At 43.6% G+C, this 23,281-nt stretch overlaps 1 protein-coding gene across 8 annotated transcripts in view; it reads left to right on the forward strand.

Annotated features, from left to right (window-relative positions):
* KCNIP4 (potassium voltage-gated channel interacting protein 4) overlaps positions 1-23,281 on the forward strand; it is an 849,263-nt gene that overhangs the window by 813,126 nt on the left and 12,856 nt on the right. For all 8 annotated transcript variants that reach the window (XM_038400064.2, XM_038400062.2, XM_038400060.2 and 5 more), the window contains 2 exons: positions 3,604-3,673; positions 14,074-14,144. In XM_038400064.2, coding sequence (XP_038255992.1) covers positions 3,604-3,673; positions 14,074-14,144 — 141 coding nt within the window. The remainder of the gene's footprint in view (positions 1-3,603; positions 3,674-14,073; positions 14,145-23,281) is intronic.

Below are 23,281 nucleotides of genomic sequence, written 5' to 3' on the forward strand. Positions count from 1 at the left end.
AAATTATCCAAGGTACAAAGTCCAACTCAGCCAATCATATACAATTGTTTATAAAGTACCCAAAAGTTGGAGATAAATAGACTGATATTAATTGCATTTTTAGGTTAGCAACAAGTTGAAAGCTTCTAGAAATGGGAAGTAATGTCTCTAGTAGAAATCACTGAAGTGATTTTGGTTTCATTGATTTTATTGGGCTGAGGTTGCCATCATGTAACAAGGAGAACAAGGAGAAGTGGCCTTAAGCTAAGGAAAGGAATATTTAGGCTAGACCTTACAGGGAAAGTTTTTAACAAGAACAATTGGCCAGTAGAATGGCTGTGCTTAAGATGCCATTACTTTTACATTAATTTTTTACATTAATACATTACATTTTTTACATTAATTTTATTGGGCTGAGGTTGCCATCATTCTTGATATTGTTTATCTGGGAGACACTGAAAGAGCCAGTGGGATGGGTAGATTGGAAGAAGCAAATTCATCATCATGGCTCCCGTTATCCTTATAGCTCAGTGGTTTGAACATTGGTCTGCTAAACCCAGGGTTGTGAGTTCAATCCTTGAGCGGGCCATTTAGGGTTCTGTGGCAAAAATTGGGGGACTGGTCCTGCTTTGAGCAGGGGGTGGACTAGATGATCTCCTGAGGTCCCTTCCAACCCTGATATTCTATGCAAGTATCACTTCTAGGGGCCGCAGGATCCATGACAACACCACTAGGCCTTATTATCCTGGTCCTGAAAGATGTCCTAAAAATAAAGCCATAGAGAGTGAAGCTTAATGGCATCAGCACCTCCGCTAGCTCAGCTAGCTCCTGAACAACATCTAAAATGTGAACCTGAGGGTGCCTACTGTTATGCCCTTGTTCATGTGTCATTTTCTTTCCTCTCCTATTTCTCCTCTTTTCTGTCTTTCTCTTTTTGCCTTCTGGCTAAAAAGAGCCTGCCTTAGTTGGACAAGACACTCCCCCTTTTACAACACTGCTGTGAGCCTGTGCCCAGAAAGGCCAGCTGAAAGCAATGCCTTAGACAGCCTGACACTGGTAAAAGTTTGCCAAGTTTAGGAGTGTCTGATAAGACATGAACTGTACCTGTAATTTCACAAATGAGAGTGATTGTCAGAGACAGAAGCTGTATTTTCTATCTCTACTATTCTTTTGTCTCCCTTTTTGTGTGAGTTTATCTTGTTTTCTTTTAAAGGAAACAGGATTGACTTCAATGACCACAGCTCAAGACCATTTAAATGAACTTTCTTTTTTCCCAAAAGGAACAATTAATACCATCATTCATTCAATTTGAAAAGACTATCAAACAGAGGCTTTCCTCTGATAAAAAAAACTCCTTAGAGCTAAAGGGAAACAGAATATAGGAAATTGTTCAGACAAAAGGCTTATTTACTTCTTAAGTTTCAAATGCTTTTGCTGTTTTCCTTCCCTTTCTGTGTGTTTAATAAAAGGTTTAAAAGACTTTTAATCGTGGTTGTTACAATGGGAATAAGCCAGCGATAATATGGCACAGACATATTCATATTGTAACAGTAAACAAGGGTCTTCTTAACATTTATCCCTTGGAGGGTCAAAGACACCCCCTTAAACACAACAGAGCTAAATTTGTAAATCTAGAAAAGAGAGGACTCGGGGGCACATGATCTTTGTCTATAAATATTTTCAAGATAAAGGTATTAAAGAAAGAACAAACTGTCCATGATGCTCAGGGAATGTTAGAACAAGGAGAAGTGGCCTTAAGCTAAGGAAAGGAATATTTAGGCTAGACCTTACAGGGAAAGTTTTAACAAGAACAATTGGCCAGTAGAATGGCTGTGCTTAAGATGCCATTACTGCAGATATCCAAAGCCAAAAGCAATAAGACATTAATGGAAATGATGTAGTGAAGAGCCCAGCAAAATTAAGAGGGTCAGGTTAGGTGACCCAAGTGGTCATTACTGGCTCTACTGCTAAACAATTCCATGAAAGTGGATTGTTTTTCAAACAGTATTTTGTTCAACCGGTGTGTTAATACGTAGTTCATTAAGTGTCAAAGCAAAGTATCACAGTTTTAGAGAACGCATGGACAAATCCTGTTATCTATGGTAATTGACACATATCACAAAAACCAAGCTGCATGGCAGTTGCTAACTTATAATTGGGCTAACATAAAATATAATTCAGACAAGTTTTTCCAGGGTACATTTGAATCATCTCCATCTGTGACAGCAATTATTTGTAACAGTTAACATGTAAAGTTATATGCTGTCAGGAATGGCAGTTTTTATTCCTGACACTACTGTCTAGCCTAACCTAGGGACTGATGTAACTGGAGTTGCTAATATTACTATGCCTTTTGTGACCTACCAAAAAGAGAGCAGATTGCACATTCAGTGAAAAGGGCGTTACCCTGGATGTCTTTCTCTATAAACTAAAGAAAGGGAGAGAATCAGCTACAGACTCCTATTTGCTATTGTTGAAACTTCTATTTGCTATCTAGGTAGATTGTTAGAACTATAATGCATTCAGTGTTCTCCATTTTGATTTTTATGAACCCACAGGAAAAATCACATTGTTCATGACCTTCATCTCATCCTCCACTACCTCACAGGTCCCCTTTCCTGAGTCTAGGTCTATGAATTCTTAATTTCCCATCACTCCAAATCGTAGGCACATAAATAAATAAAAAATTAAATGTGTTAATGTCAAAACTTTTGCTTTTCTTTCCTTTGGTTTAATAAAAATACTTTGTATTGTATAGTGCTTTCCATCCAAGGATCTTAAACATCTTAGCATGTGGGTCAGTTTCTTAGCCTCATTTTAAGGTGGAGAAACTAAGGCACAGAGAAGTTAAATGAATTGGCCAAGGCAGCCACTAAGTCACTGGCAAAGTGAGGAATTGAACACAGATCTCTCAGATCCAAGTTGTCTGCACTAGCCAATAGATAACACCACCTCCCTTCTATTTCTTGTCTCCAAAGATCATTTTTATAAAATCACCTTCTATTTTTCTTTTCTCGTCCTTTTTTTACCTTGCCTAGTTTGCCTTCCTCCTAATCTGCCTTCTAGTCATCTTGTTTCCCTCTCTAACTTGGTTCACAACACAAGGAATAATGGGACAGGAGGAACTTCAGGGCTTGATTTTCCTCTTCTGTGCTGGGTTCTTTTGAGTTCAGTGGCCACATCCTTTACCCTTGAGGTAGAGTCTGAAGGAAATATTGCCTCAGTGCTGTGTAGCTGGCTTCTATTCAGCATGAGAGCTGTCTACAGCTGTGAGGTAGCCTATGGCCAAAGGTTACATTGACAGCTCCATAGAGGAAGGACTGCAGCAGAGTTTAGTGTTGCTTGTGTCAGTCACTCAGCTCTGTGAAGATACTGAAGTTTAGGTGTGGCATAGAAGGAACTCTCATCCATGGGAAGTTCATTAAAAAGTGGGCTTTAAAAGTGATAAATTATTAATATTTGTTTTAAAATGCAATAATCACATTTTGTTTTTCAGTGTTTTAATATCCCAGATTTACCTGTATCAGCTTATCATTTGGTTGTATGATCTCATGAACAACTGATTTGTTTGCACTGAGGTAAATGGACAGTTTATTCATATGTCTTGTCTGTGACTTTCCTTAGGAGTGTCCCAGTGGGATTGTTAATGAAGAGACCTTCAAAGAGATTTATTCTCAGTTCTTTCCACAGGGAGGTGAGTACTTTGCAGACATAATTAGTATTGCTAGCATTTACAGAGAACTGTGCTTGTGAATTTCTAAATTGGATTATCAGCCCATTGTTCATATTAATAAACTGTTGTATAAAGTTCTGTAGAGAATTGTAAGTATCTTAATGGATAGAAGTGTTCACAGGCATGCATGACAGTAATCAAAAAGAGAAGGTATTTACCAGGTGTCAGGATATAGTGGTGTTACACAATCTGAGTATCTTTGAAAATCAGGATTTTCTCAGCATGTCATCTCCTTGTAAGCTTTAATGCAGCTATGTCTTTGCTACTCTTTGTCCCCCCTCCCCACCCAAGATCTTACAAAATAGGAATTTGTGTAGGAGGTAGTTTAAATGTGTGGACCAAATTCAAATCTAGTGTAAGTGGGTGAAATCCCATTAACTTCAATGGGATTTCTTTCCCTACCCCAGGTCTTTTTTCATCCTCTTTATTCAGTGAAATAGTTTTCAGTGATGTTCAGTAATTTCTCAATCTTCCCCATATGTCAGTGAAATGAAAGTACACAATCACTTATGACTAATGTTTTTTCTTGAATCTTAGATTTTCCTTTAGTGTTTATTCCCCTGCCCCCTCCTTTTCTTCTACTGTTCCCTCCCCACTTCTTTTCTATTCAGTTTTCCCTGTTCATCTCTTCCTAAAATGCTGGAGAGTGGAAGATTTCCATGGAGCTAACTGGCAATGGCTGTTGCTTTTCACTTTTATGTAAAACCTTAATTAGTAGCAACCAAAACTCCCAATTAGTTTTATTTTAAATAAAAAACTAGAAGGTAAAGGGGTAGTAACCATTGTGGGTTACCACTGTTGAAACCCACAGCAAGCAGGAACATTCAAAAGGAAGAACAAAACATTTAAGAAGAGTAGAACTGCCTGATGATTGTCTATCTGTCTAGTTTTTTATTCCAATCAGTATAAAACTGGAGTATCAGTTATAAGTTATCCTGGTTTGTAAAAGGTAGCTTTTCCCACTGTAATCCACCATGCTTTAGCAAGTTAAAGCAACAGAAGAAAGAAACTATGAACTTCCTATCTTCCATATTTTCACCAATAGGCATTCTCCAATCTAGACCAATATAACAGAACTCACCCTTTTTTACTCTTGTTTCATAAAATGTTGGTAAAATACATGAAACAAATGTTACAGCCATATAGGGCTTGTTACTGCAAAGCACTATGCATTCTCAGTTCCAAATGATTTTAAGAATATAGAGTGAAATCCTGACCCCACTGAAGTTACTGGCAAAGCTCTCACCCATAGCATGTAGGCTTTCCTGAATTGAGAAACTTCTTTTCTACATATTTCTCAAAGGGGCTCCACATAAACTAATATCATCTTGATATTTGTCCACATTAAGAGGTATCAAATCCAGTGAATTCATTCATCAATAATAGGAGGTGTTATGGAGAGCTAATAATGTGTTTATCCTTCAGAGGTTTTTATAGCAGTTCATCAGAATTTCATGATTGTAACTCCACTTTCCACCTCTCATATCTCTGCTCATAATTCTCCTTGAACCAGGAGGAATATAATTACATTAATTTTAAAAAAAATTTCAAACATGTGAACAGCTATCACCATAAATTTAGTATATGATCTATTGGGATTGTGAAAGAAGATAGCATATAAGGCCTGCTTTTTCTTTTGGTTAGACCAGTTTTACATCAGTGTAACTCTATTGACTCCTATGGAATTAGTTATGATTTGCACTAATGTCAATAAGCTCAGAATCTGTCCCATGATGTTTCTGTTTTCTTAGGGCACTTCACATTGAACAGAGGTTCAAATGTATGAATGAGACCACAAGATTCTTTGAGGACATTGTTAATAATGGCTCAGTTATAAACCACATCCACATACACAATTTCCTTAAACTCACTGTTCCCAGTTCTAATATGGTTGATTGTATTCTTCATTAGAGCTACTATATTGTTAACGTGCAAGATTCAAGTAATCCTTATAAAGTATATAGGAAGGATAGTGATCGATATGTCAGTCATATTTGGGGATATATGTTCCTATTTCAGTGCATGGCAGGTGGAATTTTTAAAAGTGTCCAGCATTGACCTAACTCTACTCCCATTAAAGCTAGTGATAAAACTGGCATTGATTTCAATGGGAGCCAAGTTAGCCCAATGCAGAGTTGCTTTTTAAAGTCCCATACAGAAACATCACTCATTTACAAAAGTCAGGCCAGTTATGTAGCCAAATTTTCATTGCAAGAAGCACATACTAAAGAATGTCATTTTGCTTCCCTTTACTCTCACATTTTGTATATTCAGAAGACTCAATGTCCTAATTATTATTTTTAAAAGTAGTTTGGTATTAAAAAAGTGAACTATTCATCAGTGACTGTCTACTGAAACTTTATTCTTCTAGTCAGAGATAAAATACTTATGCATGTTAGAAGAGCAGGTACAACACAATTCATGCCTCCTTTCAGTTTTTGTTGTGAAAGAATATTTTCATTCTATTTAAATTATATCAATATACAAAGGAAAAAATAGTGATTTGATAGTGTAATCCTTACTCGGGCAGAAAACCGCACAGAGATTTGCTTGGGTTAGGATTACAACATTCAGCTGTATTAAGAATTTCTAGTAGTTTAGAATAAAGACTTTGATCCTACTCAGAGAGCCACAATGGCAGACTGATGCATGGAGACTCATTGTTTTTATTTGGGCTCTGTGCAGGTGCAGGGGTTGACCTGTGCAGTTCTCTGTGTGGGACTGACACTAAAGTCAGTTCTTTGCTCCTCAGGCATTCAAGATGCCTAGTTAGGGCAATAATTTACAGATACCATGCATACATTTAAACCGATCCAGATTATCAGATGTAAACTCCTAAACAAAGGGCGAGATTGGGTGCTGAGCTCTTTTGAAAGTCTTGCCAAAACAGTCTATGTATTTAGAGTCAGAGAGATTAAGGCAAGAAGGGGCCACGAGATTATCTAGTCTGACTTCCTGCATATCACAGGCCACCAACACCACCCAGCACCAGCACACAACTAAAATTAGACCAAGTATGAAAGCTCACGGGAGACGAAACTGTTATATGCCACAGGGAGAGCATGGGAGGGACTGAGGTGCATCAATACCAGAGGTCCCTGCAGTGGCAGGGAATTGATTGAGTGAGCTATACCTCGATGATCGTAGCAAGTGACCTGCATTCCACATTGCAGAGGAAGCCAAAAAAACTGCAAGGTCACTGCCCATCTGACCTTGGGGAAAATTCTTTCCCAACCCCACATATGGCAATCAGTTACATGTGAGCAAGAACCAGCCAAAGCAGGATGCCATCTCAGAGAACCATCCCACCCTGTCCAATGTCCCACCTCTAGCAGTGGCCCTCTCTGCTGCGTCACAGGAAGAAGACCAAAAAAATCTGAGAATACACTGGAGAAAAAAATTCCTTCCTGACTCCTGCAGATGACCAACTGTGAAACCCTTAAGCATGAGATTTTAGTAACATAAGACATAAACCAGAAGGGATTTCCCCCAGGGCTGCCGAGCCCTGCTCTCCCCCAACACCCACATTTGAGACCTTCAGTTAGTTTGCAGTTAAATTTTCTAGGATTGTTTTTATGTATATTGGAATATTCAAAAGAATAAAGAGATTAGCTAACTATAAAGAAATAGGTGTGGTATACACCTAGAATCATCATTCCTGTACTGTATGTTGCTATGTGCATCAGCAGCTCATATAGTATAAACCAGGGATTGGCAACCTTTGGCACATGGCCCGTCAGGGAAATCTGCTGGAGGGCTGGGATGGTTTGTTTACCTGCAGCGTCCATAGGTTCGGCTGATTGCAACTTCCACTGGCTCCAATGGGGGCTGTAGGAAGCGGCACGGCCAAGGGATGTGCTGGCTGCTGCTTCCTGCAGGTGCTGCAGGTAAACAAACCTTCCTGGCTCACCAGTGGATTTCCCTGATGGCCACATGTCAAAGGTTGCTGATCCCTGGTGTAAACAATACAAAAAATGAGACAACTTCTTGTTAGATCATCCCATTCCATTTGAGGAAGCCAACTATGGTGTAACATTTCCACTGTACAGCAATCAAGCAACTTCCACCAGCCCTCAGGACATTAGTTTCACATGTTACCAGGCAAGTCATTTCATTAAAGTGCAGGAGAAGTGGGAAGGAGGGGTAGAAAGGTGACAAGAGAGTGATTTGGGTTCTGAATAACAAATGGATGATGAACTATAGTAAAATGAACATGTTTTATAAGGCAAAAATAGTTTTCAGAAAAGCTTTTTACATTATAAAAGCACCCAATTAAGGTAGCTGCATTAAATTCTCTAGCATATAGGAAAACCATTGCAGTATCTGTGAGGGAAGGGGGCACACTGCCTCCCAGCATTCAATGTTCAATTCAACTGTTGTGTTTACATGCCACCAAAAATGTAACTTAGGACTTGATCCCTAACCTTTCAGGTCACAGATAACAGTGGATTCACTGGGCCATTATTAAATTGTTTACCCTTGATGTTCAATGGGATGCTGGTGGGTGCATAATGGCTACCCCTTCTGTTTGTATATTTAAGATGTTTTAAAGTACGTGATATGAATCTCAAACAAATTATGACTTTATATCTGTCCCTGCTGCAACCTGCCAAAATGTTAATGTATCCTACTAGTTATGATTACTGGGCATTGAAGAGAAATTGTATTTCATTAAAAAGTCAAGCTCTGTCTGCAGTGAATAATATTCAAGATTTAGTGGGAAAGAGATCACATTAAGTAGCTCTACTTAAAACATTAAAGTACCTCACTCTGCAGTCTTTTTTCAGGCAAAATTCAGTCATCCTCAATCGGTGTTTTACCTGCACAAGGACTGCAGGAACAGGGACCTAAAGAATATTTTTAAATATACAAACAGATCACTATAAAGAAAAGATTCTGCAAACATGGATTATTTTTATTTATATATCATGATACAAATAAGAATTAAAAATAGAATTGTGACCCTTCAGCCATGTGTGGTATGAACAAGGCAGTAAATCATAGAAAATTGTTTAACACATTTATATTCACTCTAAACAGACAGTAAATAAACAGGAACACTTTACCATGATAGTGAGAAAATTTATTAAATAATCAGTATACATTGTATACAGTGTACAATTATAATTCTGTAATAAACATAAGTTACTGCAGACAGTTCCCATAGCACCTTCCAAAGCACAACAAATCTTCTATCAATACATTCCAGACATTTTGTGTATTAAAATTTCAGATCTATTTAGAAGTCTTCAAACTTCCAGTACCAGAAATAATAAAGAAATAATAAAGAAATAATAAATTAAAATGAGGATTTGACTGGTGGTTGGTACTTAGCCATCCATCCAGTGTTGTGGTCTCCTGTGTCTCAACAGTATGTTTTTTTTAATTCAATGAAAATGCATTAGCAACATATGTTCAAACAGTACAGGGTTTGTTCTTACAATAATTAATGTATATAATACCAAATTAACATATTGTAAAAAGGGCTAAGACTATTTGCAGTCCTTATTCAGATAAAAGTCACAAGTTTTGTTTTGGGTTTTTTAAAGTTCAAAATGGGATTTTTGCCTCTATTAGGAATGTATGATACAGCCTAGAGCAGTGGTTCTCAAACTGTGGGTCAGGATCTCAAAGTGGGTCAGGACCGCCTTTGAATGGGATCACCAGGGTTGGCTTAGACTTGCTGCGGCCCAGGGCTGAAGCCCAAGCCCTACTGTCCAGGGCTGAAGCCAAAGCCCGAGGGCTTCAGCTCTGGGCAGCAGAGCTCAGGTTGCAGGCCCCTGACTGGGGCTGAAGCCCTTGTGCTTCAGCTTTGGCCCCTCTACCCAGAGTGGTGAGGCTCAGGCTTTGGCCCCCCTCACTCGGAGTAGTGGGGCTCAGGTGGGCTCAGGCTTCCTGGGGTCGTGAAGTAATTTTTGTTGTCAGAAGGGGGTCACAGTGCAATGAAGTTTGAGAACGCCTGGCCTAGAGAAAATGCCATTGATAGATCCAATGCAAGAAGATTGTTTTGGCCCTGCATAGTGACCAGCTTTTCAAGGTTAATATGATTTTGATAACACAGAATGCAAATAGTGTACACAGGAGCCAGTGGTTTAGTCCCCTGTAGATCCTGCTAGACAGAAAAGGACTTCTCAGGCAGTAACAAGGTTGTTCCCTTGTAAGACCTTGTGTTGTTCTGTAAGCATGCCACTCAGGAGTGCTGCCACTAATGACAGAAGATGTGACATGGAATACAAATTCTGATGTGATATGATGTGGAAGGTGATGAAACAGGTGGGTAACAGAATAGTGTAGAGGGTTACTATCATAGAATTGGAGGACTGAAGAGATCTTCTAATCCAGGCCCCTGCACACAAGACAGGACTAAGTATTATCTAGAGCATCCCTGACAGATGTTTGTCTAACCTGCTCTGAAAAATCTCCAATGATGGAGATTCCACAAACTCCCTCATGGTTTTAATTAGGGATGAACAGGTGGAGCAGATGAAAAATAAAAATCTGAACATTCCCTCCAAATTAATATCATTTGGGAGTTGGAAAACTTTGGATAGCTGTGATTAAAAAGTGTACACCTCTATACTCACTGTACTGCCAGGACCAGAAGAACCAAAATACTGCAAAGAACACTTTCCTCGTGCTATTTCTGGATTGGCTGGATCAAAATTAGGTAGAGGAGATCCTGCTTTTACAGGATTGCATAATCTTTGCACGTCCCTTTGGGAGTGAGGCTGAATAAGCTTTTGATAAGCACCCTAACTTGTCAGTACTTGACCAGACACAAGTTTACCCATCACTTAGTTTTAAAATCTGCTTACATACACAATTCCAGTCCTTAACAATTCCTTCTGTCCTGGAGGGAAGGAGTGCCCAAGCTGAGCTCCTACCCTGTGCCCAGTAGAGTACACAGACTCCAAGATGTTCTTGTTATTTTATTATTTAATACTGGTATTATCATAATCCTAGTCGTGGACCTTGACCTTGTTGTGCTAGCTGCACAACACAGAACAAAAAGATGGTCCCTGGTTCACAATTGAAGTATAAGAAAAGAGACAGCAGATGAATGCAGACACACCACCAGGGGAGTATAAGGAAACAATGAGACAATATTGGCCTGCATGATAGGCAATGGCCTCAGCACACCAGCAGCCTACCATAGAAGAAAGCACAAACTGGCTTGTTTGAAAAATTAACAAGTGGAATAATGGAGGCTGGAACCATGGGTTGACTGGATGCAAGAGTCAACCTCTCGATAGTGAATCAGACATGGTAGGTAAGCTGTAATAGATCATGAAAGGCCTTGAAAATGAGACAAGTAACTTATATTTGAAGGGGAAGCCAATGGAGGGATGCAAAGGGTTCAGGTGTCTAAAGCAACAAGCCACAAGAGCGTTCTGAGGATATATCTACATTGCAGCTGGGTGCTCCTGAGTGTCTGCTGGCTTGGGTAGACAGAATCACACTAGTTTCACTTGAGCTAGCAACATTAAAAATAGCAGTGTGGATGTTGTGGCCTGGGTGGCAATTTGGACATGAACATGAACTCAGCACTTTGGGTGGGCTTTGACTGAGGCAGCTAGCTCAAAATGCCACACATCCGCGCTACTATTTGTAATGTGCTAGCTTGAGTAAAGCTAGTACGAGTGTATCTACCTGGGCTGGGAGATATGGTCCCAGCTGCAGTTTAGATATACTCTTAGTGGATCCGAGCAGATAAGATTACATTTGTCAAGGCCAGAGTAAAGGATATTGCAGAAATCAAGACACACGATGAGGGAGCAGGTTAGCTATGTCATTGGATAGGAAAGGCCATATCTTAGAGATATTCTGCAAAAAGACTTGGTAAGATTTAGACATAGCCTGGATGAGAGGACTTAGGGAGAGGTCTGAGTCGAAGATGATACCAACGTTAAAAGCTTGAGTGACAGACAGAATGGTGCTATCATCCACAGTGATTGAGAAAGGAAGCAGCAAGCATGACTTGGGGGGTAAGATTAAGAGTTCAATTTCAGCCATGTTGTGCTTGAGCTGATGGTGAAACATCCAAAAGCCAAGAGAGGACAAGATTTTACTTTGAACAGAAGGAGACAAGTCTTCAGTAGAGAGGTAGCTCTGGAAGTCATCCCCATACAGGTGGTGGTTGATTTCTGCTTGCAAGTGAGATTATCCAGAGCTAAGGTGTACCGGGAGAAAAGAAAAGGACCAAGGACAGGGCCCTGTGGAACCCCGCAGAAACCTATAAGGGTGGATGAAAAGACACACTGAAGGATTGATTAGAGAGGTAGGAGGAGAACCAGGATAGGACAAAGTCACAGAAGCCAAGGGAGGAGAATATTTCAAGAAGAGTATGGTCAACAGTGTCAAAGGAGGATCAGGATCAGTGTCTAGTGCTGTTAAAAGGCCAGTTCCCCAAAGTAAAAGACATGGAATTTTGCTGATGGGTCTTGTGCTCATGGGGTAGGGAGACAACTTGTGGCTTTGGCAGGCCCAGATCCCTTCCTTGCTTTTAGTTCCCTCTATCTGTATCCTGGGGATAGTGGGGGCAAAAGGATTTAGTAGAGAAAGCTAATCTAAGGGTAGACTGAGAAGAGTCTCCTTCGAGTTATGGGTTGTATGGTAGGAGCCCTGCAACTCCCACACTGGAACCACTTAAAAAGCCTACTATATGAGAGTCTGGGTGACAGAGGGTGCAACGCCCATCCCCTGTATTTAATAAAGTTGTGGCCTGATGCTTAAAATCAATCCCTATGTCTGTCCTCACTTGCTGATATGTCTGGATCAATAACAACATAAAACTGAGCCTAAAATTCTTCCCTAAGGTGGCTACCTGTAGGGTTCCCTCCAGGACCTATATCCTAACTTCCTAGTTTCCACTCTCCCCCAGGATCCCCACTCACTTTATTCCAGGCTGGAGTTAATGAACTGCACCTGCCACAATGAAGCCGCAGACATTTATCACCTTCAGGCAAGATCATCCCTTCTCCCAGAGGAACACCCAAGATATGTTCATCTTTGTTTTCCCTGCATGACTTTGGGCAATTAGCTTCCCGCTCTCTTTGCCTCAGTTCCTGATCTATAAAATAATAACACTTCCTTGTCTCACAAGGATTTTCTGAGACTAAAATTAATGCAGGTTTGTGAGGTTGTAAGTTATTAAGGTAATGAGCACTATAGAAAAGCCAATGTAAATACAAAAAGCAAGGAGGGATTACATATATAAAGTGTGGAGAGGAAAGTAGGGCAAGTAAATAATACCTCAGGCAGTATTAACCTGCATGGTGTTCTAGCACAGGTTTTGGATGTGTGTTAGGGTGGGAATGGAAATCCAAAGAACTCTTGGGAGCTCAGAGAGAGGAAGGCTGGTGTTGTGGTTAAGGCAGTAAACTAGGACTGTGGTAAACTGGGTCACACATCATCTGATTTTTTTTTTTGCTGCAGGAGCTCTCACCTCTTAAAATGAGACCTCTAAGCTCTTTGTGCCTCAGTTCTGCATTGATAAAAAGAGGAAGATATTACCCAATGTTACAAGGGAATCATCAGAACAGATTCCTTAGTGCTTGTGCTCAGGTGCATGATGACAAATACCACAGAAAATCCTCCAAATAAAACAATCTCCACTTTTTAGCTTATGCAGTCCCTAACAGGAGATAGCCATATGTAAATATTTAGAGGTTTGGCACATTTTTATTGTTTTCTACATTTATTTTTCAAAGCGTGTCAATTTAGCAGTAGCCACGAAACTCAGGGAGAATAAAAACGTTGTTTAATAAATGGATCACTTGTTTGAATGTTCAGTCATATTTTTAACTTACTGATCACACCAGAAAATCAGTGTCCATCTCCATTGCTCATTCATGTAGAAGGCTGCTGGCAAGTTCAGTTACAAATTGGATAACATGGTTCCCTTCAAAATAAAAATAATCCACCAAATGCAGTGACAGTTTTACTTCATTTCTTCCTTAGAAGTGAACAAGTGAACATCATCTTCTTCTGAAGCCCAGTTATGGTCCCTTATCAGATGAGCAGAGCCCTGAGCAATTACAGACTATTTCGTAAATACTGAGCATATTATAATAGTCACAATAAAGTCATACTACAGTGAATGATCCCTTCCATGTAGTAATGATGATGAGAGTACATAAGGATACTCTGAGCCAGATTTTTAGAACATAGCCTCTATTTTTGTGTAATAATAACAATTTTGTTCCTGCGAAAAGGGAAACCTGATTAAGGCTGGAGTTAATGTTTAGCTCTGTTGGTGGCTAAAAATTTTCACTGAAGAAAATTAAAGAAAATATGCGTTACGGTACAAGGTAATTTTTTAAAATGCACTTACTAAGAAACACTCTGTTTTTAAATTTTAGATTCTACAACCTATGCACATTTTCTCTTTAATGCATTTGACACTGATCACAATGGATCTGTGAGTTTCGAGGTAAGTGCTTTTATCCGTTTTTAATTCTAGGACTGAATGTATGTGCCTCTGTTGCTCACCAGGTTAGCTTTTTTAGCTGTGGTCCAGATTTCAAGTTTTTCCAATGCATTGGCAATAGCCACTATTATTTTAGAAGGGCATCTCTCAGCATTGTAACTCAAACTGTGCTGCTGATATAATGTTCATTTAAAAGGCAACCTGAATTAGATGCAAGTGACATATAAGAACATCTGATCTTGCTGAGTACCTCCTGTGAGATGACAAGTGCTCTCAACTCCAATTGAAGTTAATGGGACTACTCAAATAAATAAGGATTATTCGCATGCACAAGGAGCAAGCTTTATATTTAGAAAATGTGGCTTCATGGCAAATGTACTGTACGACATAAGCATTTAAAATAAGCTCTTCCTCCACTTGAATTCTGATACATGATTTCAGGGTTTTTGCACTTTGCCTGCCACAACAGATGACATCATCAACAGCATGGTAAAGAGCACAACTCCCTGGTGTGTTTTTTGCAGTAGTGATGTGTGTTATCAAATATTGAATAAGACCTTGGATCATGGAATTTAAAAGCCTTTCAATTCACCTCTAAAGACTGTATTTATTTTATGTCACGTCCGTCATGGAGAGCTGCTATTCTCTTCACCGTTAAGGTCATGATTAGCCCAATTTTAAATTTGTCTGAAATTTCTCACCCTCGCGTTTCTCACATGTGTTAGTTAGTAAGAGAATAATTTCTCTCAGAGTCTGGCAATGATGTGTGATTTTACAAATATTTTTACCCTTTTATTAACCTAGGTAGAGTGATCCAGATCTCATTTATACTGGTGTTAAAACCAGAGTAGCTTTATTGCGGTTAATGAAAACTGGCCCAACATTCTTTTAATATGTAGCAACATAATACCTACAATCTAACTGCAGAATATGAATACCTAAGTAATTCTTTTTATTCTTTAAAGTAGTGTAAACAATTTCTAAATATATTACCCCAGTAGTTAATTATAGACAGCATGTAGATTCATTAGGCAGTATGAAGAAATTATTCTAGAAAGAATAATTTTTCTTAATCATAAATTGCAACTTTGCCAAGTTTTTTCTATACTGATTCATATTGTAGGTATGGCTGTCCTCCATCCAATAAAGAAAGCAGAGAGGAAAAGCTCTAGAAAGCTGTGGCATAAATACTGGTTTGTCACCATCTATAGTAAACTGTATTTACTGCTAAAATGCTCTCTGTCTCTAACCTCATCATATCAAGAACAAATCACATGGGCTTTTATGTAAATAGGCTGTCTGGACTGGTATAGGAAGAGCCAGAAGAAATACAATTTCCTTTCCGCTATGTTCTCCTGTACTAACCTAATTTGTAAGAATATAATAAAAAACATGGATTTGCTGGAATTGTGGAGACGGGAGGAAGCAATCGTATGCTCCAACTTTTTCTAGGCATTTTCACTCCATTTTTCAACCAGTAGCTGCAGTGAGGAGTGAGGATATGGCATAACTATGTATTACAACCCATTTGAGCCCCAGTCTTGCAAAAGTTTATATAGATGCTTAAATTTTAAGCCCTTGAGTTGTCACTTTGAACTCATTTGGACTACTTATATGCTTGAAATTAAATACATGCATAATTTTGTGCTGCCTTAAGGCCCAAATTGTCTGAGTCATAGCTGAGTGAGCAGCCCTGATCCAACTTTGGGTTTGTCTCATATCCATGGCTTATCTCCCAAAGGCGAGGCCCAGGCTAGAGCCTTATTTTCCCAAAGCCTCAAACCCAGTCCAGCAAAAGCAGTGTGTGTCTGCCTTCAGCTCCTGAACAATGCATCTGTAAACAAGTCTGAAGTGTCCAGAAAAAATGTGCATGTGGTAAACCTTTAGAATTCTTTCAATTTGGATTTCTGCAGCTCTGCCAAAGGTTCAAGTAGAGTTTATTTGGGAGAACCCCATCCCCCCCGCAAAGCTTTAAATGAGTGTAGGGCTCATGAAAGGTGCAAGAGTCAAAACCGAGAATCTAAAACATTGTTTTTTCTTCGAGTGATGGTCCTTATATGAATTCCAAAGGCAGGTGCGCATGTGCACCATGCACCGGAGCTGGAAGTTTTTCAGCAGCAGTGTCCATTGACCTGTATGACTGCCTTATGTCGCCATATACTCCCTGTGAGGTTATAAAAGGCCATGCAGGGCAACGTGCCCTCAGTTCCTTCTTACTGCCTGGTCAGAGTTGGAATCCTCCCTTTGCACTCGTACACTCTACGAGAACTATGGTAGATAGTTCTGTTTCCTTTTTAATTCGTACTTCTGTAATATGTTAGTGTATATAGTAGCCCCTTCCTCTCCCGACCCCTTTGGGGGATTCTGCCCCACATTCCAGGGTGCAAGAACTGCGCCTCATGCCCTCACTCATTCTCCGTGAGTGATGAGCACACACGTTGCCTCTACTGCCCAGGCGAGACACACCTTGTCACTGAGATATCCGCAAGTCCTTCCCATCAAGGATCTGTGACACTCAACTTTTGTGCCTCCGCAAGTTCCTCATAGCAGAGGCACTCCGGCCCTGTGTGGAGTCTGATCCCGGACCGGTGCCTGGTGATGCACTGCCCCTCACCAGCAATGAGTGCTTTGCCCTTGACTTCACTCCTGGATCCATTGGCACCACCAAGACTTGAGAAGGTGCACAAGGACAGTCACAAGTGCTCTCTCAAACACCACAGCAGATCCCCATCACAGACCGCTGTGATGCACTGTGTTTCCTCCCTGAGCTGGGCTCAATTGGGTGAGACGAGTGATGACCCCACTGGGCCACCCTCTAAAGCAGGGGGCAAGGCGAATCAGAAGCGAGATCCACCAGCACTGCCGGTTCCTGCAATCACTGAGGATCCCGACAGCCTGCTGGTGTGCACTCCTCAGCCACGGCAGGATTCTTCGGGTTCCACTCCACATATCCTCTGCTCTGAGCGGCAGACAGTGTGATGTGCCCTGGACATTGGACCAGACGGATCCACTGGTCCCCACATCCTACCTTGAGCTATTGTCTCTGCCCTTGCCTCTTCTTTTAGCCTCTGGCCCACCTATACCGGCAGATGAGACTCTCCTCCTCAGCTGTGACCCATCCCTGCTGGTCGCAGTACCACCCGTACCAACGGCTCTGCCGTTTCTGGAGGCTTCTTCAGACTCGGAGGGCTTCTCAACAGAAGAGTTGTCCTTTTCCCCGGTCTCCCAGCGTAGTGCGGACTTCTGGGCATGCCCATTTTTTCCGGCCCACCAGCCTGGGTGGTACCTGTATCCATGGGGCCCACAGTACCATCAGGAACCGGCCTCATGGTACCAATGACCCATGTGGGACCCTTATTGGAGCCCATATCCATCATCACTTGGCCTCATAACAGCCCACCCTACCCACTCTGCCAGCTCTGATCACTTCGGACCAAAAGGAGGATCTGGAGTTCAATCCGGCACCACCGGTCCCAACAGCAGCGTCCTTCTCTCCAGATGAGGTCTTGATCCCACCGACCCTCTCGCCTCCTAACAATCATTATCAGTACCAGGAGCTGCTACAGAGGGTGGCCCTCGATTTGGGCATCCTCCTGGAAGAGGTCCAGGACCAACCAGACAAGTTGTTGGACATTCTGCAGCTCCGGGGCCTGACACGTGTAGTTCTGCCCATTCACAGTGCAAACCTGCAACCCACGTGAGTGGTGTGGTACACACTGGCATCCTGTGCCCCGACACTCAAGAGGTAAGAATGCAGATATTTTGTGACAGCTAAGGGGGCTGACTTTCTGCTTTCCCACCCTCCTGCAGCCTCGCTGGTCACGCATGCGGCCATTGAACAGGAGTGCCAGCACTCCACCACTTCCACCCCCATGGATAAGGCAGTGAAACGCCTGGCTCTCCTGGGCCACAAAGTCTATTCTTCTACGGCCCTTCAATTCCACATTTCTAACTATCAAGCTCTGCTGGCGAAGTACACTTTTAACAATTATACCAAGCTGGCAGAGTTCTTAAAGGACATCCCAGAGGACAAGCACCAGTGGTTCCAGGCCTTGCTGGACAAGGGCCACATGATGGCCAAAGTCAGCCTCCAGGCCATAGTGAATGCAGCAAAAATGTCTTCCCAGTCCCTGGCCACCGGGGTGGCAATGAGATCTGATGTGTGGCTCCAGTTGTCTGGTTTTCCTAGGGTGGTCCAGTCCACCATCGAGGACTTCCCTTTTGACAAGGACTAGCTGTTCTCCTCAAAAACCGATGAGCCCTGCATTTACTAAAGGACTCATGGGTGATCTTCTGGTCCTTTTGGATCTACAGTCTCGGCCCCCACCACCGACAATCTAAGCCACAGTTCTGGCCACACCCCTACCCGCCATACCAACCCCCATACACTAGGTACCAAGATCCGGCCCGTTGGTGCCCTCACTCCCAGCACCCATGGCCATCAGCTTCTGCTGTCACACCTTGCCACCAGCAGAAGGCCCAATTTTGATGTGCCAGACAAGAGCTGTGAACCCCTCATGTCACTGCCTGCAGCCCCCTGTGCCATCTTTGGGGTCTGTCTTGCTGTATTTGCCTACCAATGGTGGAAGATCACTAATTGGTGGGTATTGGAGATACTATGACACAGCTACTCGATAGAATTCCTCACAATCCCACCTAACCAGGGCCCCCCTTCTCCGGGGAGCTCTGCTCACCACACCCTGCCACCCGCTTCATCGGCAGGGCCTTCAACGCCCTGTACTTTTTCATCCCGAAGGAAGACAGGGGCCTCCACCCTATCCTCGATTTCCATGTACTCAATACTTTTATCAGAGCGCACATAGACTCAATCACAGTACAAGCCTTTCACCCAGCAGACCGCTTCACCACCCTCACGGCACCCTGGGCCAAAACCCGCACATGACAGTACACTGTTGTCTCTGTCTCCTCGGTCATATGCCTCCATATGTGCTGCCTACAACTGTGGCTTCTCTTGGTCTGCAGGCCCCATATCAATCACTTGGACTCGGCCTTAACCATTTCTAGCTGGGTCCAGGCATCACTCACCTGGTGGACCAATCCTACCAAAGTGCTCCAAGACACCATGTTTGCCACCTCCGTCCCCATGACCACCCTCACCAGGAATCTCTGGTGGCATAGGGCGCATACTTGGCAGGCCATGTCACGCAGGGAAGGTGGACTCTCAAGGAAGTGTGCATACACATCAACGCACTGGAGCTGCATGCGGTCCAATGGGATTGCCACATATTCCTGCCTCTTCTTCGTGGCTGGCACATTCAGATCCTCTTAGACAACACCATCACTATGGCATACATAAACAGACAGAGTGGCACCAGATCCCGGTCACTTTGCTCAGGAGCTATTCACCTCTGGAACTGGTGTCTCTGCCATAACATTGTGCCTCATGCATCATACCTCCCAAGGGTGCAGAACTCTCTGGCGAACACACTCAGCAGAACCTGGTACCTCAGCCACAAGTGGGAACTCCATGACCCCATGCTCCACGCCATCTTCTGGACCTGGGGCACCTCCCTATGGGACCCCTTTGCCACCCATGCAAACCGCAAGTTCCCCCTCTACTTCTCCAGCGTGGCCAGGGGTCAGGACTCCAGAGGTGATGCCCTCCTTCTTCTATAGTGTATGGCGGTCTGTGTTATGCTTTCCCCCAGTCTCACTTTTCCACCAGATCCTCTGCAAGATCTGCCGAGATTGGGCCACAGTCATCTTGCTAGCCCTGCGCTGGCCCCGACAGTTCTGGTTTCCCCAAATTACTCAGACTGTTGGCCCGCCCACCGATCAGCCTCCTCAACTGGCCAGACCTTCTCACCCAAGACTATGGCAGGGTTTTCCACCCCAAACTGGGCTTGCTCCAACTGATGGTCTGGTTTTTGGATGGGGCTCAGCCATAGATAACGCCTGTTCATCACCATCCACTGTATTGTTACACAGAGTAGATGGGAGTCTATGAGGGCATGCTATGCCACAAAATGGAAGTGTTTCACCTTCTGGGCACAATGATGACATCTCCCCCTCCATGTTGTCCCTGTTCTCATCATCCTAGACTACCTCCCGGAGCTCAAGAACTGAGGCCTTGCATTCGGGTTGATCCATGTCCATCTTGTGGCACTCCGCGCCTTCCTCTCTCCCATGGATGGCCAGTTGGTATTTGCTCACCTTACCAATATCCAGGTTCTGAGGGGTCTGACGTACTACTTCCTGCCGGTACCAACACCATGGCCCCGCCCCCCTCCCCAGGACCTCAATCTCATGCTGTCTGCCCTCACCTGGCCTCCATTCGAACTCCTGGCCATATGCTCCCTGGCCCACTTATCCAAGAAGGTCCTTTTTCTGGTGGCCATCACCTCTGCCCGGTGGGTCAGTGAACTGGTGACCATGATGGCTGACCCGTTTTCCACAGAGACAAGGTCTCCCTGCACCTTCACCCTAAGTTCCTCCCAAAGGGCATCTTGAGTTTCATCTCAACCAGTTCATCCATCTCTTGGTCTTCCATCCTAAACCCCACGCCACTTCCACGGACAGCACACTGCACTCCCTGGACATCGGCAGGCTTTCTACTTGGACAGAACTTGTGCCTTTCGTGCCTCCCCCCCGCCTCTTTGTTGCCATCACGGAACAGTCAAGAGGGCAGGCCCTCTCCTTGCAGCACACATGCAGTTGGATCTCTAACTGCATTACAAAATGCTATGCGCACTCCAATGTGACACCATAACTGTACCTGCAGGTTCTTCAAGATGTGTAGTCCCTATTTATATTTCAGTGCCCACCCACCTTCCCCCTGCTGCAGATGCTCTATGCTGTAGTAAGAAGGAGACTAACGGCACGTCACCCTGCATGGCCTCTTATAACCTTGCAGGGAACATTTGGCAACAACAGGTGGCCATGAGGGTCAAAGGACACTGCTGCTGAAAAACTTCCTTTGCTCACATTTGGAATACAAATAGGAACCACATATCACAAAAAAACCTCCAGTTACAGGTAAGTAACTGCCTCTTGGTCCTGGTGGAAGTCACTAGAGCCGGAGACCTCCTGGACTACAGCCAGGGAGACTGGCTGGATCCCCTGACGTTCGCTCTGTGCATGGGGCTCTCCAGGCCTCAGACTCCCCGGTGCGTATTTCAGGAGGTGAGGGCTGCTTTACCGCCCCCTGCTCGGGGTTTTCTCAACCGAGTCCTGTGAGAGGGCACTCCCTGCCCACCCTCCAACCCAGGCCCTCCAGATCGTTTCATTGGGCCCCTGCCCTGTGGCCCTTCCTGGCCACATCCCTTTACCATGAGCCAGCTGCACGAGTTGAAGCCGGTTCGGTTCTGGACCGCGCCACGGACACATCTGTACATGCTTGTGCTGGACACCCTTCACATCTTCACCCTCACGTCCTGCCCCGACACAAAGTGGCGGGTCTTCCTGCCATCTCTGGAGGGTGAGGAGCCCCGGTGGGCCAGCCTATATTCCACCCTAGTCCCGAGGCCTGCCGGAGACATCAGCTGGCGGCTCCCTCACTGAGCCGTGAGCATGGGCATGTACTTGGTGTGATTCACTCCCCTCCCAGACACCTGCCCCTTTTGCTGCGTAAGGGAGACTCTGGCGCATGTGTACCTGGAGTGCACCAGGTTGCAGCCCCTATTCCAGCTCCTCTTGGATATATTTTTAGGCTTTTGGTTGCATTTTTCCCCTCACCAGTTCATCTACGCACTCCCTATTCGTGGTCCCACGAAGTCACAGGACCTCCTTGTCAACCTCCTCCTGGCCATCTACAAAACCAGGGAGAGGAAGTGGGCCGATGGGGTTTCCTGTGACTGTGGGGCCTATTTCCGCTCCTCATTTCGTGCATGCATCCGGGCACACTTCTTCTAGGTGGCGTCCACTGGCTTCCTTGACACCTTCGAGGAGCAGTGGGCACTGTCCGGGTTCTCTGCTCAGTGTCCCAGTCAGGTTCCCTTCATTTAGCCCTGTGACCTCATTCCCATTCCTGTTATTTTGTTAGTTGTCCCCCATAATTATTTGGAATCCCAGACATGTGGATCCTTAGGCTGGGGGGAGGTCCTTTAGCAGTGGGCAGGCTCTGCCCGCCCACTTCCTGGATCCCAGTAAGACTACCCTTTCTGCTTCCTTGAGATTAGTTTCTTTGGGCTAGATTCACAAGGGGGACTTAGATGCCTAACTATCACTTTAGATGCCTGAGGCCAACATTTAGCCTTCACTAGCATTCAGGCCCTAGCCACCTAAAATTCCCCTAAGCATCTGAATTTCTACTGCTGGGTATGTGTACAGCCAAAGTCCTGACACCTCTGAGCATCTCAGTGCCTCATACCTAAGCCCAGGTGGGCTTCACTAACTATGCCTCATCTAGCTTGCCCATGGACCCCAATCTGGTAGGAGTGCTCAGAGGCTGCTTACCAGATTGGGCCCTGCAGAAAACACAGCTGGCAAAAGCACTCCCAGTATCCCAGTGGTTAGAGCACTTACCCAGGATGTGAGACACCTAGGTTCAAATCCCTACTTCACCTACTATAGTGCAAGACTTGAATCTAGGTCTACGGCCTCCCACATAACTGCTGGGGTGGGTGTCTTTTAATACTCTCGTTGAAGCTGTTCCACTTTGTATAAAGTATTTATTGGAGCAGGGACTGGAACCTGGCTGTCACAGAAAACTATGCTCATCTCTCACTGGCCCAGTGAATATTTAATTATTTATACAAAGCGGAACAGCACTAATAGCAGAGATTGAGACATACCCATCTCAGACTAGCCTGCTGGTTAACACATTCACTGGGAGGTGAAAGACCTGAGTTCAAGTTCCTGCTCTGGATGAGATAGAGTGGGAATTCAGACCTAAGTCTCCCACAGCCTAGTGCTTTAACATTGGGCTATTAGGTCTGGGTGTACGCATACACCCTCCGTTTTTGTCCTTTGTGTAGAGCCTGAGCTTGTAGTGTGCTTTGACTTAAGCAGCTTTGCACATACCCACCAGCAGAAACCTTGGCACCTAGTGACCTTATGCCCCTGTGGCAGTAGGTGGCTGAGCAGTGTTTTTTTGTGAATGTCAGTGATGTCTAAATGTTGGACCTAGGTGCCTAAGTACCTATATGAATCTGGACCTTTAGAGCCTAAATTCCATGGAT

The sequence above is a fragment of the Dermochelys coriacea genome, chromosome 4, assembly GCF_009764565.3.
Source record: "Dermochelys coriacea isolate rDerCor1 chromosome 4, rDerCor1.pri.v4, whole genome shotgun sequence".
NCBI classification, from domain to species: domain Eukaryota; kingdom Metazoa; phylum Chordata; order Testudines; family Dermochelyidae; genus Dermochelys; species Dermochelys coriacea.